A 27735-nucleotide genomic window follows, 5' to 3' on the forward strand; every position below is an offset into this window, starting at 1 on the left:
ACTGAAACACATCTGGGAATTTGAAAGAAGAATGAAGTTCTGTTAAATAAGAGTGCTTTTACTTATTACTACTTTACTTCATTGTAAAAATACTTGTAATAGTCCTGCATTCATTCATTCAATTGAACTTGAGTAGAATATAGAATTATTATTGGCAAAATGTACTTATAGTATCAAAAGTGAAAGAACAAATTACTCCTGTGAGTGTTATATCATTAAATATTATTATTGAATCATTATGACTTATATTGTTGTAGTTGGAGCCAGTTAACTACTCTACATACTGGTAGTTTGATTTATAACAATGTGCCAATTTATCTTTGCAAAATCTGAATGCACAATATATCTAGTAGGTAAAACTGTGATATACATTTAGTGGAGTAGAAGAATGACAGAGCATAAAGTAGAAATACTCAAATGAAGTACAAGCCCCAGAACTGAAGTACAGTACTTGAGTTAACTTACACTCTACCACTTTCCAGATGTGTGTTTACGCGTTATCTTCCTCTATTGATGCCCTCCGCTCTCTCCCTTTGTACAGCTGAGCAGAGAAGAGGTCTGGGGATTTGGGGAAAGAGCTTAATTAAATCCATCCCAGTAAATTGTAGTTCAATCTAACAGGTTTAGCTCTGTGCAGTCATGAATACGTGCCACATCCAGCGTTGAACAGGTTCCGTTTAAGTGGAACCGTTTGAGTGAAGCCAAGGCAAACAGGACGTCTATCTTCATTTTTTATCACTTCCCCGAACAACCAACAGTAGAGAGGTGAAGATGGACGTGTGTGGCTGCTGGGAAAAGTGGCGTAATGGACGGAGGAGCTCGGACTAACTTTGATCACAGTTCAGCCGAGTAAAAAAATTAAGTTTTGTTTATCGCTTATAAACTCCATTGGCTGTGAATTTATGTGAGTGTGTGTATTCAACATCACATAATGCATTATTCATATCTCTAAACACTGGGATCCAAAAGCAGTGTACCCCATAAATAAATCAGAGGTTCTTCCTACTTCTACCCAGCTCCCTTGAGAGGGTGAATGTTTGGGTTTAACACTCTGTCGTCCCCCCCCACCCCTCCAGGAAGTTGATTTTAGTGTTGAAAGCGTTAACTTTTGAGCTGTTACAGCTACAGAGTTTGTAACGCTCGGTGCCAATCCTCACGCTCACTAACAAGCTCTGCTCAGCTGAATCTTCCTCTGTTTTTTTGTTTTTTTAACTGCCATGGATTCACATTGTGAATGACTCATTCCAGCAAACAAATGTAGTCCTGTAATTAGCTTATTCTTCTCAAAAACTGTAATGCAGCAAGCCTCATTTGTATAAGAATTTTTCTTGTGTTGAAACATTTTTCAGAGCGCTAGTCACCCAAAAAATCCCATATTTCCTCATCCCTCCATCCAGATCATACAAACATACAAAGGTTTATTTGAATCTCATGAACTTCCTCTCTCTTTCTTTATTTAGATGACATTAATATAACGTTTATGACTTCTCTGTGTCTGTCGCTTTCTCTCCTCCTCCCCCCGTTCAGCTGGAGTCCAGCGTTCCTCTACCGAGCCCGATGGACCTGATGGGGAAGATCCTGGTGAAGAACAAGAAGAAGCACCACAAGACGGGCGGAAGCACCAAGAAGAAGCTGTCGGAGCAGGTTTCCAACACCTACAGCGATTCCTCCAGTGTCTGTGAGCCCTCCTCCCCCAGCGCAGGTATACCAGTCCTACAAACAGAGCCATCAAGTCGTTGAATTATGATGTTTCAGATGTGAAAAAGCAGTCTGACCGTCTGGGTCCATCTTTTATATGGACCAGCACATCTGTCCTGTCCAGAAACTGAATCACTGGAGCGAAGCGGTGCTATTGTTTATCATTCATCATTTTCATGGCCCTCTCCATCAGCTGAAGGTATTATTGGCTGCTGCGTACGCTGCCTGTTCAGGGCTGGTCGCTGGGGCGTCCTAAACACCAGCTAGCAGTGTCCAGTAGTACATTCTCACCATAACTGTCCGCTGAACTTGTATACGTCTCAATTTATGGATTTTTATATATTTTCGCAGCTGCTCTCTGCCCCTGATCGTTCATATCTGCATTTTTGTTGGCTGCACTTGTGCATGTGTCCTTCCAATGTGTGTGTGTGTAAATGCATCCTTCCATTTTGTACTTTATATTTCATTCATTTTTGTACATAAAGGATATCATGCGGTTGTAAACTATTGCAATCAATCACCTTCATTGTAACGCTGACACACACTGCCCCCTGGTGGAAGAAAATAAGCAGCACAAGTGTGTAGTGAGTAGATTTGGTTTAAGAAATAGGGCATTATGACATATATGGCTTTTCAAAACTATTTATTTACATTCAATATAATGTAGTAACCTAGGAAATAGAACATTCATTAAAAGAGATATGGCCTGAATTTCTGTATTATTAATGCACTAAACCTGAGATTTTATTCATATTTATTGAAACAGCTTCACAGTTTAGTGATGATGAGATAATGCAGTATGAAAGATTAACCACAAAACATTTGAAGGCAACCTAGATGAGTGCATTTATGTTTTTATGAACTCCTCTCTTTTCCTCTCATCTGAATTGTTTCGGCTTGATAATTAAAACATCACTGTTTAAAAAGATTTTAATAGAAGTTAATAAAAGAAATAGAATTGAGAAAACGGTGAAGGACATTCGCTTGGATCAGTGAGGCTGTTGTTCATTTACAGTCTGACGATGTTTTACTGGATATGAAGCACTTGTTTTAATTACCAGTCAGGCACAGTAATTCATGTTATTATGTTTATTACAGAATACACAGTCATATGACATACTGTGCTGCATGATAGTAGACTAAACACTAACAGAAGCGTTACAGTCATACAGTAGTTTGACCTTGTAGGGTTGTGGGATGCGGGTTCGTTGCTGATGACTTTATCTCTTCCACACAGGTTCAACCAAAGAGGAGATGGCAGATCCCTCGCAGCCCTCGGAGGGCGCCGAGCTCAGCCTGAGGCCGCAGGGCAGAAAGTCTATCGGTGAGTCACACGTAGTACATGACCTCAGATTCTACTCGGGAGCTGTAGCAGAGCTCTCACCGGAGGACGCTGAGGGTCAGTTCGGCCATTAGTCTGCTAAAATTCATTTCCTCAGTCAGTGTGACCTCAGATTCAGCAGGAAATCCATAGTGGATCTCTCATGTGGGCGCAGGAGAGGGGTCAGCTCGACCAAAACAATATTGAAATGAATTTCCTCCGTCACCCTGAGCCCGGTGGCTTGGGACCGGTTAGTGTAAATGTATTCATGTTCTTGCTGTAGATGTAATGGAGGTAACTGATCCTAGATAAAGACTCGATCGTCTGTCCAACATTTTGTCAATTTAACCTTGACTCCTTTACCTTTATTTATTGCGTTTGGCCATGTTTGTGACTTGTGTTTCAGGGGAGGTGGAGGCAGAAAGTGAGGATGACGACGATGATGATGACGACTGCAAGAAGGGCTCAATGGATGAGGTGCGTATTATGAAAGTGACACAGTCAGCAGTCAGGTCAAATACTAGTAATAAAGGAGATTTACATCTCAGTGTACTTGCATGCCATATGCTGAGTCTGCCCTCTGGTATAAATATTTGGTAATGGTTTTTATTTCTGCTAATATGTTTACAAAGTCTTGAATCATAGAGATTTTTTAAAATCCCTTAATTGCATTTTTGCACAGGTTTCTAAGCATGCACAACACAATGCACACGTACCCCCATGAGAACCAAATGATATAATATGTAAGGATAAGGGAGTGGGGAAAGGGAACTATCTAGTAAGCTTCTCCATGTCTTGTTAAAGTTTTCAAGGAGCCTTTAAGGAAGAATTACATTTTCTCAAGGTTGACACTGTAGAACCCAGACGGGCTCAAAAACATTTGGAAAGCCAGAACCCTTTCAATGATATAGGAACGTTTGAGTATTTGAGAAGCTCATGAAACACCATTGTCATTGATTTCAAGAATTACTACAGACCTTTTGTTCAAACATCGTGCTGCATTACATTGAGATATTTGTCTGTGTGTGTTTTCATGAACAGGGAACAGCAGGCAGCGAGGCCTTCGCCACAGAGGAAATGTCCAACCTGGTCATCTACATCCAGCCGGTCAAGTTCAACAGCTTCGAGGCTTCCAAAAGTATGTAACACTTAGCTGAAGAAATGTGCTTGCAAAATGAACATTGTTTATAATATTGGAATAAAACCTTTTAACACATAAATGGCAACGCCACACATCAGCTCTGTAGAAACGAGGTCCTCAATCTGTGCTCAACATGTCACCTCATCTGCCCACAGAGATCAATCGCAGCTTCCAGATGTCGTCCTTCGTGGAGACCAAAGCGCTGGAGCAACTGACCAAATGTCCTGTAGAGTTTGTGGAGTATCCTTCTCAGTTTTACTGAAGCGGTGGTTTGTGCTACTTAATATATTCTTCCAGTGATTGAATGTTTTCTGCGTTCACGTTTAAATTATTTTAAACGTGATTTTCTGCGGTGCACATACTGCTTTCCTCTTATTGTATTCTTTATGGTAGATAGTCTGCTCTTCATCACTTCACTCATATAGTTCATCTTGTCAGAAAATACATCTTTATTGTCCACTCGCAGAGAAAATAGTTTACTTCACAGACATACGTACACTAAAAAACGTCCTCTGCCGTGAGTTAGAATATGTGAGATTAAAGAAAACAATAAATAAATAACATGTATGCCGAAGGGTTGTGATGAAAGTGATAAAATATGAACAATTATTACATATCTTAAATAGACATCAGCAGTCTCTAATATCTAATAAAGACACTTGCTTAGTAAGATGACAGAGAATGGAATAAAATATCTGTTGCTATTTTTTTCTTCAAATGTATTAAACAAATAAACTATAAATGTCTCATCCTGGTGTGTGTAGTTTACAGCTCCACCAGCTGTCTCCGTAGAATCTTTCTCGCAGGGTAAACTATTTTTATGAGCTTGCTTTTGCTCCAAGCCCCGAAATGTCTGCACCGGCATGTGGTGTTGTAGGAAACTATACTTTCAACTAGACTGGTGTAAATCCTCAGGACTCCTTTGCTCATGTCAAAGCTATTTCATTTCCAAAAGAGAAACAATCTTTGCATTGCCTTCTTTAAAATGTGTGTTCATTAAGATTTAAGCTGCTGTCTCAAATCATCTTTTAAATATCGATAAACTACCTGCCCTCTCTACAGCCTGTACCTTCGGTTGTAATTGTTTGACACATTGGTTGGTTGCCGACCGTTGTTGTTGACAACGAGTTCCTCAGTCTTGTTAGTCTTAATGAGCAAAACTCTCTCTTGACTCCATGTTAATAGATTGTTGATGAGATTAATGAAGGAACGCTCTAATTCATCATCACCCGTGAACATTAAGACCTCTGCTTCCATGTCATCTGCATACTTAAAGAGACGCAGATGACATAACAATGGGGGGGTTTAGTGGTTAAGGGAAATGATGAAATAGAGAGTTCCTAACATAAAGTGATAGTAATTCTAGTTTTAAAGTTGTAATACAAGTAGAAGTAGAGGAAGAAAAATAATTCACATTGTCAAATCAAAGTCTTTTTTTCTTGCTTCTTCTTTGATTGATCCCCTTCCATTCAATTTAAAAAATCCATGTTGTTATTTATGAATGACCTGTTATTTTCCCACCACATTTTCTTGTCACTTCGACGATTCCATTTTTGAGATTAGCAGTCGAATCAGGCTCCTTAGATAAAATACTCGACTACTCAGGTTCCCCGCTGCTGTATAGTTCAAGAAGTAATAAGTAGTAGTGACAGTACCAGTTGTGCTTCCTATTCCAGGTCATTCAGTATTATCCTTAACCAGCTCCGTTCAGGTACAACAAACTGCAGCTGAGCAGGATCTACCCTAAAGGCACCCGAGTGGATTCATCCAACTACAACCCTCAACTCTTCTGGAACGCCGGCTGTCAGCTGGTGGCTCTCAACTTCCAAACCATCGGTGAGTTAAAGTTCATTTTTTATTGTGTAAATCCTTTATTCCCTCTTCACTTTTACCTTTGTTATTTTAACGCATGATAAATACATAAAATAGATTATTCTAATAATGTCGACTCACCATATAAACTGTTCTTATTCCGTCGTCCCTCCACAGATTTGTCCATGCAGCTGAACCTGGGCATGTATGAATACAACGGGAAATGTGGCTTCAGACTCAAGCCGGAGTTTATGAGGCGGCCGGACAAACACTTTGACCCTTTCACTGAGAGCACAGTGGACGGGATAGTAGCCAACACACTGTCTGTAAAGGTGTGTGTGTTTGTCTTTCTGTGTCTGTGAAGCTCTCTCTATCCTCTCTCTCTCTCTCTCTGTGTGTCTGATCTCTTTTGCTTTTTATTTCCTACTCCATCACTCCAGATCATCTCAGGACAGTTCCTGTCGGATAAGAAAGTGGGCACGTACGTGGAGATGGACATGTTTGGCTTACCGGTGGACACCAAGAGGAAAGCGTTCAAGACCAAGACGTCTCAGGGCAACGCCATCAACCCTGTCTGGGAAGAAGAGGCCATTGTCTTCAAGAAGGTCAGACTCTGTTCTCAGTAGCTCAGAGACATATTTACTGGAAAATACAAATACAGACACAAAGCCTGAACCTTTCTATGAGGAACTGAATCAGATATTTCTTTAAAAAGTTGCAGCAAAACAGCAACATAATGGTGTCATTTCGATGTAGTAATGAGTGCATTCTATACATTCTCCTCAGGTTGTTCTGCCCACACTGGCTTCATTAAGGATAGCTGTGTTTGAAGAAGGAGGGAAGTTCATCGGCCACCGAATCATTCCTGTGTCAGCCATCCGTCCAGGTGAGTAAGATTTTTTTTTTATAAATCAACAAGTTGAAACGAAAAGATCATGAATTGATCATGAATCGTTTACCACAGATCTTTGTGATCGCATTGTGAGATGTCTTTATGGTTTAATCCAACAGCTGTAGTTGAAACATTTTACATTTTGTTTTAGACAAAAACATGAAAGAACAACTTTCTCTTTTTTTTTCGATTCCTACATATTTGTCCAAACTGTAACATGAATTAGAGTCTTTTGGTTTGCATTGAACAAGATGTTCTTAACCTGTCTAAGAAAAAAATTAATAAATCAACAAGTTGAATCAAAACTTTGACAGGTTAAGAATAGAGTAAATATGAGTATTTAAATCTTTAAAATACATCATTAGAGACAATGAAAACATTAGATAATAGAAAAGAAAGCAGTGACAGTGTCAAAATAGTAACATGTTTAAATGTGAAACAGGAGATTTGGTCATTTGGATGCTTTGCTGCTCTGCTGCTGATGCAGATTGAGTTTCTGAATTGTTGTTTCTGACCCTTAATCTGACCCTGCAGGCTATCACTACATCAGTCTGAGGAACGAGAAGAACCAGTCCCTGAATTTGCCGACTCTGTTCGTGTATGTGGAAGTGAAGGACTACGTACCGGACACATTTGCAGGTAAGAAGGGTGAACGTATAAAGAAAATAAAAAGTGAAGAGTTTTGTCCTGAAAACACTTCAGACTCCAGACTTTCGCTGTTACAAAATAGCTGATCTGCTTTTCTTCCTGTTCCTCAGATGTAATCGAAGCCTTATCCAATCCCATCCGCTACGTCAACCTGATGGAGCAGAGAGCCAATCAGCTGGCCGCTCTCACTCTGGAGGAGGGAGGAGAGGAGGAGGGTGACAAAGAGGTGTGTGTGTGTGTGTGTGTGTGTGTGTGTGTGTGTGTGTGTGTGTGTGTGTGTGTGTGTGTGTGTGTGTGTGTGTGTGTGTGTGTGTGTGTGTGTGTGTGTGTGTGTGTAAGCTCTTCTCTCCATCACATATGCTGGATAGCTCATGTGTGTGTGCTCGTATTAGTTTTTGTTTTTGTGTGTGGAAAGATTTATTCCGCTGATCAGATGCTGATTGAGGTGAGAGGCCTCTTAGGCAGCTGGCCACTCGCCTCACCATCAGGAACTAACTGGTTTAGAGATTAAACCAGATGGTAGAGAGATTGAGAAGATGGAGTTCCCTTTCTTCAATAAAACCCCTATTAAGATGCAATTTAGAAAATAAACATATCGAGCAGGTTTTTAATTATTTTACCCCAGCTTAAAACACAGCTTGTTTTCCAGCACAGATCCCCATAGATACTCTGGTTTGGGACATTTTTCGCTCCCAGTCGCTCCACAATAAACTGCACTGCAGCCACAGCTGTAGCAGGATTGTTGCTGCATTTCATCAAAGCCCCTTCCAGCAGCCACCTGCAGGCTGTCAGGGGTTTCATTGTGACTGTGTGTGCTTTCATGGTGCTATGCTTCATGGTGTTTGCTTTTGGGGAGTGACGAAGTTAGATGCTAGATGTAAAAAAAATCAACACCATTTTGTAAAAAATCTGTGGAGAAACTAAATTTGTCAGGTTGAAATGACACAAAGGCTGATAAGACTGTAACATGGTTACTCCAGCGCGACCTTTACTTTGCTCCCCTGTTAGCAAAAAGAGGACATGATTTGAGGTTGACAACCAAATAAATTCTCTAGACATCATATTGATCCTATGTAGGTGTGTAACTGTAAGGATGTAGGTATAAACCTGACTTCAGCTTCGCATCAATCTTAAAGGCACCCTGTGGAGATTTTGACCTCTAAAAACATTGCTGTGGCGCTCACACATTAGGACACACATGCATCCGTGTATGCTTGCACCTGACGTGATACACAGTCATGACGAACATTTCACGCTATTCAACTTCTCAACAGTTGATGGTGGTTAATATGCCAAGAAATGTAGACGTGTGCCAACAAAGGCAGGAAAGAAGAAGTCTGCTAGCATGCAAGTATGGATCTAAATAATGCAAAATTCAACTTATCCTAAAAAACGTCTATGAAAATGTTTTATGAGAAAGGACATGCGTTTGATACTTTTTGTAGAACTCAAAGAAATGCAAACTGCAATCAGGGGAGAAACAGTGAATGTAAACATAACTTATTTTTACAAAAGAAACACATGGTACCTTTAGCTCCGTCTAAGGCATCAGTGCAGTAGTCCTTTGACATCGGTATTGGTGTCAAAACCAGTCTCAAGTCCACTTTGTAAAATGTCTCGGTCTTGGTTTTTTCTCGGTCTCAGACAAAAAAGACTCTGGATATTTTTTAAAAACTGTTCAAGACCAACTAAACTTCCTGTGCAATGTCTGATTTATTTGTTAACATAAATACTGTAATTTCTCATAGAAAACAAAAGAAAATCCCCACACATTATCAAGACATTTCTCATGATATACTTATACATACACACACATATACAGTCTATATTTATCTTTCAGATTAATCTGAGGAAGGCCTCTGGTTTGTTCGGTCCACATTTCATCTTTAGTGTGTCCTGCAGTGTGGGACTGGCACTGGTTCTGGTCTCGGTCAACACTTCCAGGCACTTTCTATCTCAAACTACTTTTCCACATTATGAAAAAAACAACTGACTAACAAATGACTAACTGAGCCGATGTGACATGATTCACATCCGTTCTTGAGGCTGTGTTGAACTTATCCAACTTTATGACTTCAAACCACAGTCGGCATCGACCTTTAACTTTAGCAGAGGCTGCAGTTTGAACAGAACCTAAATGCCAAGCAGCTCTGGGAGTTCTAACAAGTACTGGCTGCTTTAGAGAAAGCTTTGTTCCAAGTGTCATATCTACGGAAAAGATTACACTGCAAACACGTCACACTAATGAGCCGTCAGCACTGCGACACCAGCAGGAGGACGGCGACCTTGTAAATGCAGAGCACTGAGAGCAAAGTGGCAGCAATCTTTGTTTAATGGTGTCATTTTGAATTGTACTTGACGGAGAGAACAGGTAGCCAATGATTAATGTAGGCGCAGTGCAACAGGGAGCAGACAAAAGGATGATATCTGAGGAGAGCTGTGAGAGGCGAGGCAGGACACGGGGGTTATCTCAGGTTAGAACAAGAGGGGACTGGAGGGAAAAAAAAAAAAAGGGCTGTTCCTGAAGGGCTTCTTTTATCTGATTTGCCAGCTGATATGATTACCCGTGAGGATGGCCGACGGGGCGCCGTTTCATGCTGTGACCATGGCAACAGTCACCGAAAAGTGGCAGAGCGTGGAAAGGCAGAGCACAGTGTGCAGAGATGAATTTAGAGTAGAGAGGGTGGAGAAAAAGAAGGGAGAGGATCTGGCTAGTGTGACTGGAACAAATATTATTTATAATTGCGTTTAGCACTTCAGAGATAAGAGTTTGTGGTCCGAGATTCAGCGGAGCCGAGGGGGAAGTTAAGATCCGCAATGTTGAGAGTGGGTTACCACAGCTACATCTACAAACTCTCCTACAGGACACAGGTACAACAAGAGACAAAACAGATAGCACAACTCCAAGAAAAGGGAAAATCTTTATTGAATATAGTTTAAACATTATAGCAGGCTTTTGGAGGCTCTGTGACACAGACGAAGGATATTTTCAGTGAATTTGTATTTAAGTTAAAACAAAGAAGAAGAAAAATATCATATTTTTTGTAACTTTTGGAATTCTGATACCAGCAGAGCAATATGTTGTGGTTCAATGTTTGATTGTATCTGACAAACACTGACAAGGTGCTGTTTATTTTACAGTATTTACTTACTGTAACAATTTAAAATGCTTTGCAGAAGAGTCAGTGGTTATGTGGAGATGTGTTGACTGGATTGATCCGCATGTTGAACCTTTTCATGTGACGGACAGGTGGAGGCAGGAAGTGATGCCCCCTCAGAGTCTAAGGTGGACCAGAGGGCGGCGTTGCCTGCAGAGAACGGACTGAGCCACACACCCATCATCACCCCGAAACCCCCGTCGCTGGTCGGCCACCAGCCCCAATCTGCAGGTACCATACCAATCCCATCATCACATTTTTTCAAAGATTAAAATGTCACCTGAAATGCAATGTTAGTTATATTAAAATATCATATTTACTTTAAGTAACACTTGCTTAAAGTATATTGTTAAACATTGGATTTACATGATTATTGTTCCATAAGAAAATATGCAGATTATCCAATGAGATGATTCATTATGTAGTTTTTCTATAGTAAATATTCATACATAACATTTTGCACCTTTTTATGAAAAGTTTATCTGCAGAAAATTTGAATATGCCTCTTAGTTTATATTGATAAAAACAGTAAATATGTGTTAAATTATAGCTCATGTTGCTTCACTCTAAATGTGTGGTTTTTTTGGATGATAAACATCGTTCTACTCTTAATATATCAAAACCACATATGAAAATACTTGCAACCAACTGGCAACTGAACATGTGAACTTGTTTTTGGTAACCAGGCTCATTGAAGCCATCAGTGAAGACTGAGGACATCATTCAGAGTGTCCTCACTGGTAAGGGTTTGATTTCAATCTTCTTATATCTGTGGCTCTGGAGTGCTGCAGGAGTTGTTTCTATACTCACGCTCATGTGACCTTGGTGTAGTTTGTATAGTTTAACATTAGCTTTCTACTTCTGCCAACTGCAATCATTAAAGGTGGCTTGCATTTGTGAAGATTATCTTGCTGAACAAAACATGTAAGCATCATAAACTTGTGTTCGCCATGGAGCATATTTTTTTGCTGTTAAGATTGCAAGATAAAAGTACTTTTTAGAGTTAATAATTAAGATCTATCTTAACACAAGAAATAATATAAATACCCTTATAAGTTAGCCTTATGCAAATGATTCATCATTTTAAAGATTGTTTCTGTTTGTGGGTAAAGTGCTTAAGACAGTCCCTAGATATAATGTGACACTTTTTTTGTTATATTCATCACTCAATAGCAACTTTTAAAACTGCTGATTGTCTCTGCTGCTTATGTTCTGCATATCCAACACTTAAATACAGTATATATAATTTGCATTTGTCAGTTTTACTTTGTTTTACAACATTTCCACACTTTCTCTTGCTCACTTTTGTCTCCCTCTTGTGTTGGTCCTCCATCCCCTGCCTTTAGAATTAGACGGTCAGACAGTGGAGGAGTTGAAGCAGCAGAAGGGCTTTGTGAAAGAGCAGAGGAAGCAGTACAAGGAGATGAAGGAGCTGGTTCGGAAGCACCACCGCAAGACCAGCGAGCTGATCAAGGAGCACACAGCTCGCGTGTCCGAGCTGCAGAGCCAGCATCAGCGGCAGCGCTCGGCCCTGCAGAAGAGCCACAAACGAGATGGTAAGAAAAGGTAGGTAGCGTTCCTCTTCTCCTCTTCAAACTGTCCTCCTGTTGGTTTACCTCTTCACCTCTTTATTAACCTTTTGATCTGTCTATCTTCAAAGAAAAATCCCCCAAAAACACATCAACACACCTAAGAAAAAAGAGGCTATTGGCTTTTGTTTTCTTCCCACGGACAGATGTAGACACGGTTGAGATTTTTCCATCAAATCTCACAGTTAGCAATAAACATTTTACTCTGTAATAAAGGAAAAGAGAAGGCGTTAATCTAGAAGAAGTCTCTTTTTTTACAAGCTTTTACTACACTAAGACATTTTTCTCTGTTGGCCAGAATTCAATGCTACCATATTACATTTTGTGTAGGCGTGTGGCTTTCACATTTTCCTAACCATGTGGGAAACTTTGTCCCTTTTTTTGTTTACGCTCTCGTCTGCATACACTTTACAGTATTGGGGTGTATGTGTAGCTTACAATTTGGGATAGACAAAGACAGTATATAGAGAGTGGACGTAGTCGCCATGACGTCACACAGGGGTTTGTAGACTTCTCTTTTGAAGCCTCAAGTTTGGCATTTTGACCGTCACCATCATGTTTTCATCATGGCTTTTTGGCAACCAAAATTGACACGATAGGCGACCAAAATATTACAATTAACTTGTATGAATTAGAAACAAATTGTGAAATGTTTGTAGTTCTAAGAAGAAAAGACAGACAACTCTCAGACCGGACAATGCCGTGGTAGCGACCTGTTAATCAAAAGGTAGCCACGCTTTAAAGCATATCTCTAAATGGACATCATGCTGTATTAAAGAAGACTTGAAACTAGAGATTGAGACCGTAAACTCATATTTACAATGTTTACTGAGGGAATAAATCAAGTAAAAAGTAGAGTCATTTTCTCATAGACTTCTATACAATCATACTTCTCTTCTACAATCAGAGCAGTCGCCCCCTGCTGGCCATTAGAGAGAATGTCAGTTAAAGGCATTTCCACATTAGCTTCAGGTTTCAGACACGGAGGTTATCGCCTGGGTATGATTGAAAGGCATTCTGGGAAAAGAAGTAAATTGCTGTCTGAAGCAATACTATAGAGGCAAGTTCAGAGAAAGTGGAATGACACAGAGATTAACTAACCAACACAACACATAGTATATATAATGGTGTATGAACTTTCCTTTCCTCCTCCTCCTGAGCTACGAGTAGAATGAGAAAGAGCAGATAAGGTTTCCTCTGAGCCTCAGGGACTCGTTCAGGGCCCTTAGGACTCCATCACACACTGAAGAATCAGTCCTCTCAGCCAGTGTGGACCGCAGAGGGCCTCTGCATGAGACAGATAACACATGTCAACAAAGTTACTCCTGATGGGTTTCATAGAAAAGGATACTAGTAGCTGTCATGAGGGCGTCAATGTGAATATTTGTAATAGTAATAATAACTGATAAAGGAAGTGTTATTTTATATATATAGGTGCATATCGTAAACATTAATTCACATTTTCAGTTATAGAATAAGTTAGGACCACTTATATTAATTTGCTGATGTTCTGTTTGTGTGTATGGCTTTTTGTATGTGTGTGTGTGTGTGTGTGTGTGTGTGTGTGTGTGTGTGTGTGTGTGTGTGTGTGTGTGTGTGTGTGTGTGTGTGTGTGTGTGTGTGTGTCTCCAGCCGGTCCGAGCAATCCCTGTCGACCCTGGACCAGGAGCTGTGTGATCTGGATCAGGAGTACAGCCAGAGGCTCGCGGAGCTGAAGGAGCAGCAGCAGCAACAGCTCCTCACACTTCGCCAGGAACAGTACTACAGCGAAAAGTACCAGAAACGAGAACACATCAAGCAGGTACTCTCAAACACACACACACACACACACACACACACACACACACACAAACACACACAGTATGTCGATGTGGGAGTGGGAGTAAATAGTAATTAACAGGAGTGCAACAAATCCGTGAAATTAGTGAAATGGCCCTAATAATTAGAAAATCTTGGAGAACAAAAAGATTAATCTCATATCTCTCATTTCATATCCAAAACTTGCTGTTCCCCAAAGGCCCTTAAAGTATTGTTTAGTTATTGTTAAACTGTCTCAACTAAACTTATTTGCCGTCATTGAGCTCTTGCTGAGTGACAGATTGAATGGATATAAATATATTTATGAAAGTAATTTCCTCTTATGCCCTTTCCCCGAATGTATGATATCAGTAAGTAGTACTGTACTAAATGTAATTTTTTTTGACAGTCAAAGCTTCTATTGAGGTTTTTCGGATAAAGCTTTAAAACTCTGAGGTAGTATTTTGTGATGTGGTATGACTAGTTTTGGAGGATTTTTGGTTATATAAATGTAAATAATGGTGCTGTTAGATTGCTGCAAAGCCCTTCGGTTAATACAGGTGTATGCCTACAGGAGAGCAAACAGTTTTTCGACCGCAGTGAAAATTGTGTTTTTGAAAGCCTAAACACCAACAAATATGGATTGAAAAATAATAGAAAAAAGCATCTTTTGGGAATGATTACTATCTTGAAATTATTTTGATTTTTTTACTTTACTAAAACACGTTGGAGACGATCCTTTGCAGCCACCCCTGGAAACTAATTTTACAAATAGTAAGATACTTATAATATTAGTGTAGCCTGTTCTTTATCTGCAACTATGCAGACATACTGGGTGTAAAAAGAATGAATAGGCAATAGCATTCAAATGTTGAGCTAAATTCAAATGTCAACGTTTTGACGTTCATAAACATTTATATAAACAAGGCCATATTGTAGCAGTGTGATAAACAAACACTCATATTCCACACACATGCAGGAGCGTGTCCTGACTTGTGTTGAACTGGATAAAGAGCTGACTGTCTCCAGCTGTCCTAAAGCTAACACAGACTAATGACTAAACAAATGAACGAGTTAAAGCTGCTGTAAACTCCAGGTCATCCTCCTTTAGGATATTACAGTCATCATTCTGCCGCCTGTGCACATGTTCTGTTGCATGGTGTGGAAAAATGAATGTCCTCTGCTCCAGTGCAGCTGCACAGTGAGCACAGCTGAGGTGTCAGAGAGGTTTATTCAAGCAAAAGACAACAAGCCAACATGTCTACCTGATCTGAATGTTTTTTAATTATAACCACAACAAATGCAGCTAAAGAATTAAAGCATGGAGTAAATTAATCAAGATTAAAAAGCAGATTTTTCCTGTAAGGCTGGCCTCAACTAAAGACATTTTTAGTTTGATCAACACTCAACGTATTTTATCGACTAATTGCTCTGGTTGCAAAGTGCCAGTTAAAGAATTTCGTACCTCCTCAGACCCCCTGGATTTTGCACTCTGACTTTAAATCTTTTGTTAACCAGATATGTGAGTATTAGTTTCTGAAAAAAAAGTCATCCAGCAGGAAAAAAAGCATAAAGAAGGACTAATCCTCTAAAGAAATCTTAGTTGACTAGGATGAAAACAACCGATTAACTCTGTTTTGTTCTTCGTGTCAAATTCTGATTCCCTCCTTGTCTCTCTTTCTCTCTAGCTGGTTGAGAAGCTGACGATTATAGCAGAAGAATGCCAGAGTGCTCAGCTCAAAAAGCTCAGAGACGTCTGTGAGAAGTAAGACATAAAACGTGCACACTCATTTTACAAAAACACAAAAGGCTCGTATATTTTCATTCTCTACATCGTCCTCTTTCTCCATCTGTCCATCTGCAGAGAAAAGAAGGATCTCAAGAAGAAAATGGACAAGAAAAGGCAAGAGAAGATCACTGAAGCCAAATCTAAAGACAAGAATGTGACAGAGGAGTGAGTATCTGGTTTTTAACATTATTAACCAACAGTTGTTGAAGGTTGTTATATTTGTTTGACCACCAGATGTCACTAAACACCAAAGGTTTAGCTCTGTTGGGACGAGCTGCTTGGTTTGACTGTTGATGATTATTCTCCCCGCAGAGAGAAACTGGAGATCAACAGATCGTTTGTCAACGAGGTGGTGCAGTACATCAAACGGGTAAGAGAGGATATAGCTGATATAGAATGTGTAGTCCATAATGATCATTGCCATATAACATGCTATTAATATAATAATTCAACTGTATATTTTATGATACAGCACTGCCTACAGAAGTAAACATTTGTGGTTATGGCAATATATTATCGATGATATGCAAAGACTTTATAGTATCTGTTTGTGTGTGTGTGTGTGTGTGTGTGTGTGTGTGTGTGTGTGTGTGTGTGTGTGTGTGTGTGTGTGTGTGTGTGCGTGTAGTTGGAGGACGCTCAGAGCAAAAGACATGAGAGACTACTGGAGAAGCACAAGGATATCCGCCAGCAAATCTTGGATGAAAGGCCAAAGGTAAGACATTTATTGAAAGAATAAATGTTAACCGAAACATAAATGTGAAATAACTCTTAACGTTTGATGTGTTTGTTGATACTGTACGTTCTTCATATTTTTCTTTTAATTCCATCACATTGTCACCATAGCGCTTTTTTTAAGTTACCAGTCTGTTGCATGGCAGGATCTACAGTCAGGGAGTCCAGGGTGCTCGGCCCAGCATGTCTTTGAATTCTTGCATGTGTGAAGGGAAAGTTAAAAAAAGACATTTATTATTTATATGGCCATTGAAAGTTCAATATTTGTGAACATGAAATACTCTCAGAGAAGTCTCAGATTATAGTTGACTAACGTTATTGGTTGAACTGGACATCTGATTAACACCTGATCATAATCTTAATAACTTTTAAATACAACAATAAATGGGGGAGCTCTGGTATTCGCTGTGCTTGAGCCAGATATGCATGTCATACTTTGAAATATGTTTTTCAATTTAGATCATTTTATCAGAAAGCAAATCTCCACTCTGTAGAATCTTCTTCCTCACCTCGGGAATATGCAAAACATTAATGAATGAATGAAACAATGTAACTGGACGCACAACAAAAGTAATCCTGGCCAGCCAAAAACCACAGACTTAATAATTACCATCATTAAACAAAATGCCCTATTGTTATTAAATCGGCATTTAAAAATTCACTACAAGTCGACCTCTATGACCTTCATGTTTACTGATATTTTAAGACTGTCATGGACCAATAACATGTATGAATGAGTTGCCCTTTAACTGGTGTGGCTACAAATTGCGATCCAGCAACAGACATTTAAAAAAAATTATTTGGTCGGTTGGTGCAGATGAAATACATAAATTTGACACAGATCTTGGGACAGCAGACAACATGGATGTTTCATAAGCTGTGACTAGAAACATAACTTTGGTTAAATGTGACTAAATTGTCTTTAAACCAAATTATATCTCTAACTGTGAACTCACACCTCTATGAATTCACACCACTAGGGGGCGACCTGTCCCAGGTTTAGTGAGATATGGCTCTGGCACTTTCAATGGCAAGATGACCTCCAAAATCCAAGTTTTTCCCACTTAATTATTTATGCTGATATCAGATATATTAGATACAAATACCAATACTTGCTGAATTGTATGTGGATACAGTAGAAACAGTATCACTATGAAAAGAGCTGTTTGGTTGTATATTAGTGAAAACTGGTTGATACCTAGGGCTCCCTTGTGTGGCTGCATCAGTCCTTGGCTGAGATGCGTTTCCTGGAGGCAGGATGTTTAACCATCATGCCTCTCTGCTGGGAGTTTTAGCATGACTGCTTTTCCTTTATGAGTTGCGCAGTTCCCAACGTTGTCATTGTGACTGTCATTGTAGGACGACTGTGCAGCCGAGGAGCATGGTAAGACCCTCGTCGCATCCCAGTATTAATATAGCATTAGCGTGGCGGTGTATTAATATGCAAGCTTTTACATAGCTGGAGACACTGAGTGGCAACAAGTGAGTGACTGCGCATTGCATCTCTGACAAGCATTACCACAATGCAAAATACTGTATGAATCTGTGCAAATATGTTAGGGATTGTTTTTTTTTCCTGCAAGAACGGCTAATACAGTGTGGCTGTAAATGTGGGTGTGATGTGCACAGCATGGCGGCATCACAACATAACGGGGACAGCAGATTGGCCTGTGAATAGTGAGATCACACCTCAGTCGGAGTGCTCGTATTTGATTTCCTTGAGGAAGAACGTAGATACCAACCAGAGGGACAGAACGTCACCATTTCTGTGTTACCAATGAGGTATATCATACAACATAACAGTTTGTTCTGTTAAAAGCATAAATGTCTCAGGCACTACTGTGACACAAAGGCCCTCTGGACTCTTTCAGCATGCATAGATGTCTCACTTGTAAGATATTTGTAATACGAAACAGTCATACTAATTATGGACGTGTAGTTAGTCACGATCATAGTGCTGATATAATCTCATGTGGTACTAGAACACCCACGCAACACAAAGAAAGTAACAGTCATCTCCTCTCGACCTCGCTCAATGATTTTCAATGAACTAACCTTATAGAAGCACAGCGCCGGTGTAAACAAGATGACCTCTGCTTGCAAAGGAGACACTCAGGTGTGATCCTCCTGTTATGTTTTCACCCTTGTCAAATGGAGAGCATAGCACACATTAACTATGAATGAGTTGTATTTTAAAGACAGGTGTAGTGGCCATTTGTCCGAAAAAGATGAGCTGGGCCGTCTCATCAAGGTTTAATCAGCGAGGATTTTCCCCAGACGAGAGGAAGAGACGCTGCTGTTCTCTCCTCCAATCAGATGTGAGCCATCGCCATTTCCTACAAAAATTGTGACGGATTATCCATCACATGAGTTATTTTTTGAAGACAGGTGTAGTGGCCATTTGTCGGAAAAAAAAACAAACATAAATCAAAGAGCCACTGATGCACCATTGGTTTGTTGTTTATGCGGGAATAAGAATGCATTGTCTGTACAGGATTCTTTTTTTCTCATGATTTATTAAAGAAAACAAAACAAGAAACAACAAAGGAAAAAAGAAAACCCTGTTGCTGCCTCTCCTGCTCTGGTAAAAAAACAAAACATAGGCAAACCCAGTGCATGCTGGTCCTGTACCTGCCTACTCCTATATATAACCACAGGTGCCCACAGTGTTAATTAATTCATCAAAAAAACAAAAAAAACAAAGACTAAATAAACTATACAACAAAACTAAACGAATGACTATCAAAAGAAAAAGCTACTCAAATATTAAAAATGATCGAACCATAATAAGCAAACATCTTGAATAATTAAACAATACTACTTGTGAATAAAATAATTAAACACTAAAATAAAAGAAATAGCTCCTACAAAAGGCATAAATCAGAAGTGTTCTGTTGGAGACATCCCCATAAACACTCGACTCAAATATTTATCCCAAAAACTAAAGTGCTTCAGCCACACAGTGCAGAGCCTTTGAGAAATATATATTGTTGTATATATATATATATATATATATATATATATATATATATATATACTTTGTCTCAAAGTGACGGCTCCTTGTCCTAGTTAAGTACAGGAGGTGCAGTGTAGACATTTAACAGAACACCTCACATCCAATATGAAGAAATTAAGTAGTGAGGCTAAAATGCTGACCAGAGGGCAGTGAGTCAAATACAGGATGGAGAGTTAAGAGTCAAATGATAGCATCTGCCTTGTTAACCGCCTACTTGTTGTGTAAATCACTCAGGTCATTGAACTGCTCTCCCTTTATTGAGATCCCGCATCACCTTTTCATAGTTGCAAGAGCATTCTTGTCAATAACACCAGAATTGCAATGATTTTCAAAGATGAGAAGTGTCGTATCATCAAGGTCTAATCAGGGAGGATTTTTCCTCAGACGAGAGGAAGAGACGCTGCTGTTCTCTCGTCCAATCAGATGTGAGCCACCGTCATTTCCCTACAAAATTGTGACTGATTATCCATCACTCAACCGCCGTCGCAATCACTTCTCTAAATTGACATCCGGACATTGGCAAATTTAATTCCCCCGAGGAAAAGGCTATTACATAGTAATCAACCATCTCTGCTAAATGTGTTCCCGCGCAGCGACACTCATTTATATGCAGAATATGCAAGAGATGTCAGAGGACACGACTCTGGAGACAGCGAGCTGAGAATGCCCAGGGTTGTGTTTGTTAAGACATTCAGGATGCTACCCACAATGCTCATTAACAACCAGTTAAGGATGCATCTCTGTGTGGGACTTTGTGCTTAAAGGGATATTTGGATTGTTTTGAAGTTGGGTTTTATGAGATTTCTTATCCATATATTCAATGTCCTTCTGTGTAGAGAGCTTATTTAGACACCTAAAATAAAGGCCTACCTAAAAAAATCAACATCAGTTTAAGTATTGTCTATATACAGGATATGTTCACAGCTTTACCTTGCCGTCAGACATCCCTTACTGAACTCAAGCCGTCATCTATGCTCTCTGCAAAGCCACCAGACTCCTTTGACAAAAACAGCAGTTTAACCTTGGAGATGTTTTTTCTTTGTTCTAAAGGGTCAGTTCAGATTCACCAAAGTCACACAATAACACAAAAAACTAACCAATCACGGCAGCCGCAAACAAGTGTTCATGTCTAAAGGGTAAAATCACTGTTTTTGTCAAAGAAAGGGCAGTCTGACAGCTAAGTAAACCAATGAAATATTCTAAATATAGTGTAAACTTCAACCAATATAGATATTTATTAGGTGGGTCTTTCTTTTAGATGTCTTAAATACATTTTGCCTTTTCCCTTGCTGGTAGTTTTCTCTGTTTCACCAAACTGGGAGCGTTCTGACCGCCATCTATTCTTGGTATTACACTGACTATAGAGGAGTAACTCATACATACCAACCTAAAAAATCCGAACTGTGCCTTTAAATGGTCTTTGATTGAAATCCTGGGACAAATCAATGTCAAGTCAACCTTCAGGAAAGAAGGAAATGTAATCACTGAGACTCCTTGGAGTGTCTGTTGTCAATAGAGACCATGACTGTTTTTTTTTGTGCTGCCTTAATTTCATGTTTCGGTTATTTTACCATCTTTATCCCTGTCAGGTACTCTTCCCAGAATGCCCTTTTTCTTTTAAAAGCAACTGAATGATACATTGAGTTATTTGTGGTTATGGCATTGAGTTTGAGTACTTATTTACTGAAAATTTACAGATTTACCGAGAATATGTAATCACTTGCAATGTTTATCTGACTAAGCCGGCATCTGTCAACACTGTAAAGAGCATCGATATCATAACCAGAATCAATAGTATCAATACAATACGACCCTCGTAACACGTCCCAGTCAGGTCAGTCGATATATAGCTTTAGAGAATCAGCTAACAGGAGCTCAGATCTTTACATACATGCTTTCAACTTCATTCCCCCCAGCAGCACTAACATGTTGGCTCCATACAGCTGAGTTAAGTATTTTCCACTTCTGCCTATTAACATTCTGAAATGTCCTTGAGCACAACGCTGAACCCAAAACTGCTCCCACTGAGCAGGTCATCGGGCCGGCATGGCGGCTCTGATACCATCTGTGTGTGTGAGTGTGATGAATATGAACCATTGTGAAGCACTTGGCTCTCGTATTGGAAGCTCTTGGTGAATGCGGTCCATTCAACATGGCTAAAAACTCCTCAAAATCATATTTGAGGCAGAGGGTCGTTGAACCCGGCTCTTTATTCACTCATTTAGTACATCGGATGAACGTAAACAACAACAGACATGTAAACATAGACCGAAAAACAGGATGTAGAGCGCTCCAATGGGGGGCTAATGGATGCGGGCATAAATAACCTTATTTTAGAAATACTTATATTGTGAGTTCTCACGTTTGTCGTGTGCGTTAGTCTCCATGAATCAGAGTGACGGAGGATACAACGCACTCACACAGTTCTGACCCAGTTTCTCCATTGGGCTCAGAGCAGCCACTAATGGACAGCTATAACTATCCCTGGTGGAGACCCTCAGAGCTGAGCGGCCTACTGCAGTGGTAGTTGTGTGTGTTAATGTGAATGTGTTATACCAACCTAAAAAGTAGCTCAGAGTTTTGTTAGTAAGATTTTGAAGTCCTAGCTTGCGATGGTTAGAGGATTACATACTGATGGTGAGCGAGAAGAGAGACAATAAAAGAGACGTGGAGAGGCTTGTCGTCGCTGCCAGCATGAGCACTCAGGTGTCACTGTCATGCTAATGATCCAATCAGAACGCTCACCAGGAGACCAACGCTGATCCTTCAAAGCTGCAGCCTCCTGTGCTGAGAAATGAAGCAGATGTGGGAAGTGCCAAACAACTGCAGTTCCTCAAATGGCCACTTGAGGCTAGCTTCAAACGCGAGTCGATCTCCATAGAGCTCCATGTTAGAATGCCCAACTTTAAAGCAGAAATAAACTTGTTTTAGAGCCTGGAACAAAAAACTGTAAAATAATATCCCCAATTATGAAAACTGTTTTAGATTTTTATACAACTCTCCAATCTCCATTTTTATATAACAGTTATGCATAAATGAGTAACCTGGGCCCACATCACCTCAGCCTTACACCGGCTCTTCAGAAACCTATGGGTGACCTCACAGAAACAAAGTCCTTGATTTATACAGTCAATAGCGGCGGCACTCCTCAGGACCGTCTTTCGTCTTCTCATCTACACTTGTTACTTGTCACTTGTTACTCACACCTACATAGATTAACTTTTTCATTCATTCAAAAAGCAAGTCATGGAGCTCATTCATTCAACTTGATTCAAATAAGTTTGAAACCTTCTCATAAAATAACCATTCGTTACATTAAATTGGACTTTTCAGTAGCTCTTTTGGTACGACTTTTAGCTTTTTACATCCGGCCTGTTCAGGCTTTTTTCTCCCACCATCCCAAATATAATCCGGTCCCTCGTTCTTTGAACCAATAAAGGGACAGATAAGATAGACATCTAGTCTCAGCCTCCAGACTAAAGGCTTACCAGACCATATTGTAATTCCTCAACACTAGTCATCTCCTAACACACACCATTTTTTGGCTGTGAAAGGGAGTATGAAATAGTGAGAAGGCCATATGTTTCACAGCAGTGTGCGTTGGTGTGTGTGTGTGTGTGTGTGTGTGTGTGTGTGTGTGTGTGTATGTGTGTGTGGCGTAATTGCGCATTATTACATGGGAGACTTTCTGATTCTTTCTTAGTTGGATGAAAAGGGAAGAAAGAGAATATCTGATGGTGTCTCCCCACTGTGCAAGCCTTTCACCAACACACAGTACCAACCATACATGCACACACACACACACAGGCCCGTTTGTTCGACAAGCAGGAGTCCTCTGTGGTCGTCATGGAAACTCGGGTCCCCCAGTCGTCGCGCCCCCTCCCCACGGCTCATACCCTCCTCTATCCTTCATGACTCTCTGCAATCTGTTAATTCTGGAACTGAGTGCTCATGACGCAATACCAGAGATGGTAACTAGAGGTGGAAAAAAGCAGCAGGAAGCGGAGGGAGGGATGAAGAGAGGGGGGGGGGGGGGGGGGGTGCAAACAGGTTGGGGGGACGTGGAGGACGGGAGTGTGTGTGGCCACCCTCTCTCTCTCTCTCTCTCTCTCTCTGTCTCTCCCTCTCGGTGATGTAGGGGTGGCCACTATGTTCCCTCATCACAGACTTTGATCTGCATCATCTCTGCCTGGCGGGTTTGCATCAATAATGCACACACACACACACACACACACACACACACACACACACACACACACACACACACACACACACACACACACACACACACACACACACACACGTACTCACAGGGAACACTGTGTACAAACCAGAGGTAGTAAAGTAAAAATCCATTGTGTGTGTGTGTGTGTGTGTGTGTGTGTGTGTGTGTGTGCGTACATGTTGCACGCTTGGTTGCTCTGCTGCTCTGTTGTGCTAGCTGCTGTTTTAGATCAGTGCTCCAGTGTTCATTATGCATTATTGCCCACAAATGCTAATGAAGCTCTCCAGGGTTATCCTCTGTCTAAAGAGCATTCATCACTGAACTCCTGCTGGAAACCGTCTATAGGATGGATATGAGGTTTATGGCTGCAGCATGCATGAGCCTTTTTATAAGAGGTGAAGCCGGCTAAAGACTGAGGAGTCTGAATATGTGAGGGAGAGGATGGAAGAAAAGAGGTAGATGGTACATATTGGTCTAAATACTATAAGTTGGACTGTGTCGCAAAGTTTCTTGGAGGCATTAGAGTACATGAGAAAAGTCAAGTACAGTATTCTTAAAACTAAATCTTTTTTTCCAAGAAATTAGCTGGACGGTTTTACATCAGTACTATTACATTGTTCAGATAATGGAACAGAAGAAAATTCAGGAGAAAAATGAATAGTTATAATAATATCCGTATTAAACAGCCAAATCTGATTTGAATGAAAACGTTCCGATTTGGGTTACAGCCATAAAACCTGCAGAAAATGATCACCCAAATCCTCGGTTCCTCTCCACAGAGCGTCTGTCAGTGGAAGACCTTTACTGTTCTCTTTACCATTCTCTCATCAACCTCATTTCCAGGAGCAGCAGGCAGACGTTTTGCAGAAAAAGCTTGCTAAAACCAACTGTAAGCTACCTGCCCACCACTGAACAACAGACAGACAAAGTTAGCTTCCAGCTGGTGAACATAGTTTCCCTCAGGAGCTGGGGGAAACCAAAACAGAGCTAAAAGGAGAGAGAATATTTGACTTAAATGCATCGGGGTGACACAAATTGTTCTCCATATGAAAATGTTTGCCATAAAAACTTTATGAAATGTTAATATTTCAATGTTGTGTTTGTGGTAAAAAAAAATACCAGTAATTAAACACAATGACATACAAATGCAACATGTAGCATCTTTAAGCTGGCATCCACATAAATATATCACCAACACATTCCACAGCCAGCCTTCCCTTTTGACCCAATCCTTTTAGGGGAAACTCTCATTACTGTACATGCATTGTGGATTACTGAACCTTAAGAGAGGAATCTGAGAAATATATCCTGCAAAGCAACTGATGATTTATTTTAGAGGAGTCAGGAAAGGGCTCTAGGACACACACACACACACACACACACACACACACACACACACACACACACACACACACACACACACACACACACACACACACACACACACACAGAGAAGTAAGAGTAATAGTTTATGGGATTGCAGCTGCTCCTGCCTCTCTCTCTTTCATTACCTTTGTCTCTCTTCGTCTTGCATTTGGTTTCCGCAGTTAATTTTCATAGTCAGGACCAAAACAGTGGAAAGAATGTAAATGAAGGAATGTCGCTTCCTTGCAGCTCTCTCACGCTTTGACACACACACACACACACACACACACACACACACACACACACACACACACACACACACACACACACACACACACACACATATATATCTTACATGCATAGCACAGCGAAGCTCCTTTTGCTCCAAAAAGCCTGTGGTGCTGACAGGGTGGTGACCCTGTCTCATCTCTTGTACATGGGATCTTGGTTTTAGCCTAATTGGGCTGTGTTTGGATACGCAGTGGATCTCAAGGTCAGGAGTTGGAATGGGAGCAGCCACTTCCAAACACACAGTTAACGTAGCTACACACTGAAGCTGTGTGGTGCGTTGCCCGTTGAAGCCTTTTTTTGTGGCGCTGCAGCAGCCGTTATGTCACGACTCAAAGCAAAGAATTAATTTGGCTCTTTGGAGGCCCTCTCTGCTTCCCTTGATAGCTTCTCAAAACCAGGACAGCCGGTGAGGAAGGTCATTGAACGCTGTATTTTAAGAAAGACAGAAATGTGTGTGTGCGTGTGTTTAAGTGTGTGTGTGTGTGTGTGTGTGTGTGTGTGTGTGTGTGTGTGTGTGTGTGTGTGTGTGTGTGTGTGTGTGTGTGTGTGTGTGTGTGTGTGTGGTTTGTTGACAGATGACAGGTCTTCAGAGATAAGGGACAGATTTAAAAAGCTGGCTGGATAACCGCTGCTGGTCGGAGTCCAAACAGAAACTGGACCACACACTCACACGTACATGTACTGCATGCATGCAACACACACAGCAAAGGCACACACTGAATAAACGAGCGCATGTACGATGTCTGCCGTTGCTTTTGTGTTCGGTTTCTTTTATCCACTTACTTGGCGAGTTTTAAAGCGTCACAGTAGACCTTATTACAGTTTAAAATGTTGAAGCTTTTGATTGATTCTGAACCCAAAAAAGGTCTGTATATCTTAATTTACTTCCCATTTTTCTGTACTCCAATCTCCTCGCTGCCAAACTGATAAGATGTCAGATGGAAGATGGAAATCATAAAGTCATAAATAAGGGGAAGTCCTCTCTGGCTGTCTGTTCTCTAATCCATCTTTCTATAATTCCTTGAAATTTTTTATATAACTCAAGCTGTCCCCTTGGCGAAAGTAAATGCCGTCCTCGTCGCTCCCCCCCCCCCCCCCCCCAGTTCTATCAGAAGCTGTTGATTACATGCAGAGGACACACACACATATGCGTGCACGTCGCTTACATAGACACATGAGCACGTCTTTCAGAGATCTGCCTGGTGCCCCTTCTCTCCCACCTCCGTCACATGTGCCAGGGTGTCATCAGATGGGAGAAAGATGACAGCTTTAATCAGAGGGTGTTTGTGCCTCAGCAGGCCGGGTAGAGGCTCACACACACACACACACACACACACACACACACACACACACACACACACACACACACACACACAGACACAGATTGTCCCACCCCTAAGTAGGTCATGCGCAGTGCAGAGCTGGGAGAGAGAGAGAGAGAGAGAGACTAGCTTGGGTGCATCTTTAGCCATCTGGTTGTGATGCGCTGGATGTCCGCTCTGTGAGACCCACAGAGAGAGTGAGAGAGAAAGAAAGAAAGACAGAACGAGAGAAAGAAAGGTGGAGAGAGAGAGAGAGAGAGACATGTTCCAGGGAAGGTGACCTTAGGATGCTGTGCTTGGTGGGGGCTTCATCAGGCTCTGCTGTAACGGCGCACAACATTAGGAAGACACGACTCAAGAGCTCCTTCATTTCACACAAAGACAGACAGTAGCCAAGAATGTTATCTGGCTGTCTGCACTTCACTCAAAGTTTGGCATTTTCTGTTGTCAGTGCACACACTTTTTTATTTTTCAGAATACAGTTAATCTTTTATGCTGAGATTATAGCACGATGACAAGTATCAGTGGTATGTTCGGATGACAAAGGACGTAAGAAGGAACCCGTGGGTCTTTGTGGAGTTGTCTGTGCATGCATTTTCATATAGAAACGTATTGTACAAGGTGAAAATGCATTTTTCTAAAATGAGATAACCATAAGTTAAGACGACTCAGAAACAGACAGGCTAAGACAAGACACATCAGTAAACTTCACATATTCAGCATGTAATTCATCTCACAACTTTTACCATTTGAGCTGAAGTCTCTATAAAGATCTGCTATAATTAGGGGAGATTTTCTTTTCCCTGAGGTTCATGCATGATATACTGAAACATCACTTTTTTAAAAACCTTTATTTTGGTATTGTGAACATGTTTTAACCATTCAGCATTTATTCTATTCAACAAAATATGCAGAAACTGCTTAATTCAGTAACTT

At 40.6% G+C, this 27735-nt stretch overlaps 1 protein-coding gene across 1 annotated transcript in view; it reads left to right on the forward strand.

Annotated features, from left to right (window-relative positions):
- The window catches only part of LOC129106900 (1-phosphatidylinositol 4,5-bisphosphate phosphodiesterase beta-1), a 113563-nt gene that overhangs the window by 81573 nt on the left and 4255 nt on the right, over nt 1-27735 (forward strand). The window contains exons 14-32 of the mRNA XM_054618173.1: nt 1528-1702; nt 2936-3022; nt 3426-3496; nt 4061-4157; nt 4316-4400; nt 5872-5996; nt 6150-6304; nt 6413-6577; nt 6759-6858; nt 7399-7503; nt 7623-7738; nt 10763-10901; nt 11357-11410; nt 12017-12236; nt 13892-14060; nt 15745-15821; nt 15921-16010; nt 16158-16215; nt 16474-16560. Of these exons, the coding sequence (XP_054474148.1) occupies nt 1528-1702; nt 2936-3022; nt 3426-3496; nt 4061-4157; nt 4316-4400; nt 5872-5996; nt 6150-6304; nt 6413-6577; nt 6759-6858; nt 7399-7503; nt 7623-7738; nt 10763-10901; nt 11357-11410; nt 12017-12236; nt 13892-14060; nt 15745-15821; nt 15921-16010; nt 16158-16215; nt 16474-16560 (2175 nt within the window). The remainder of the gene's footprint in view (nt 1-1527; nt 1703-2935; nt 3023-3425; nt 3497-4060; nt 4158-4315; nt 4401-5871; nt 5997-6149; nt 6305-6412; nt 6578-6758; nt 6859-7398; nt 7504-7622; nt 7739-10762; nt 10902-11356; nt 11411-12016; nt 12237-13891; nt 14061-15744; nt 15822-15920; nt 16011-16157; nt 16216-16473; nt 16561-27735) is intronic.

Source organism: Anoplopoma fimbria, chromosome 18 (assembly GCF_027596085.1).
Source record: "Anoplopoma fimbria isolate UVic2021 breed Golden Eagle Sablefish chromosome 18, Afim_UVic_2022, whole genome shotgun sequence".
NCBI classification, from domain to species: domain Eukaryota; kingdom Metazoa; phylum Chordata; class Actinopteri; order Perciformes; family Anoplopomatidae; genus Anoplopoma; species Anoplopoma fimbria.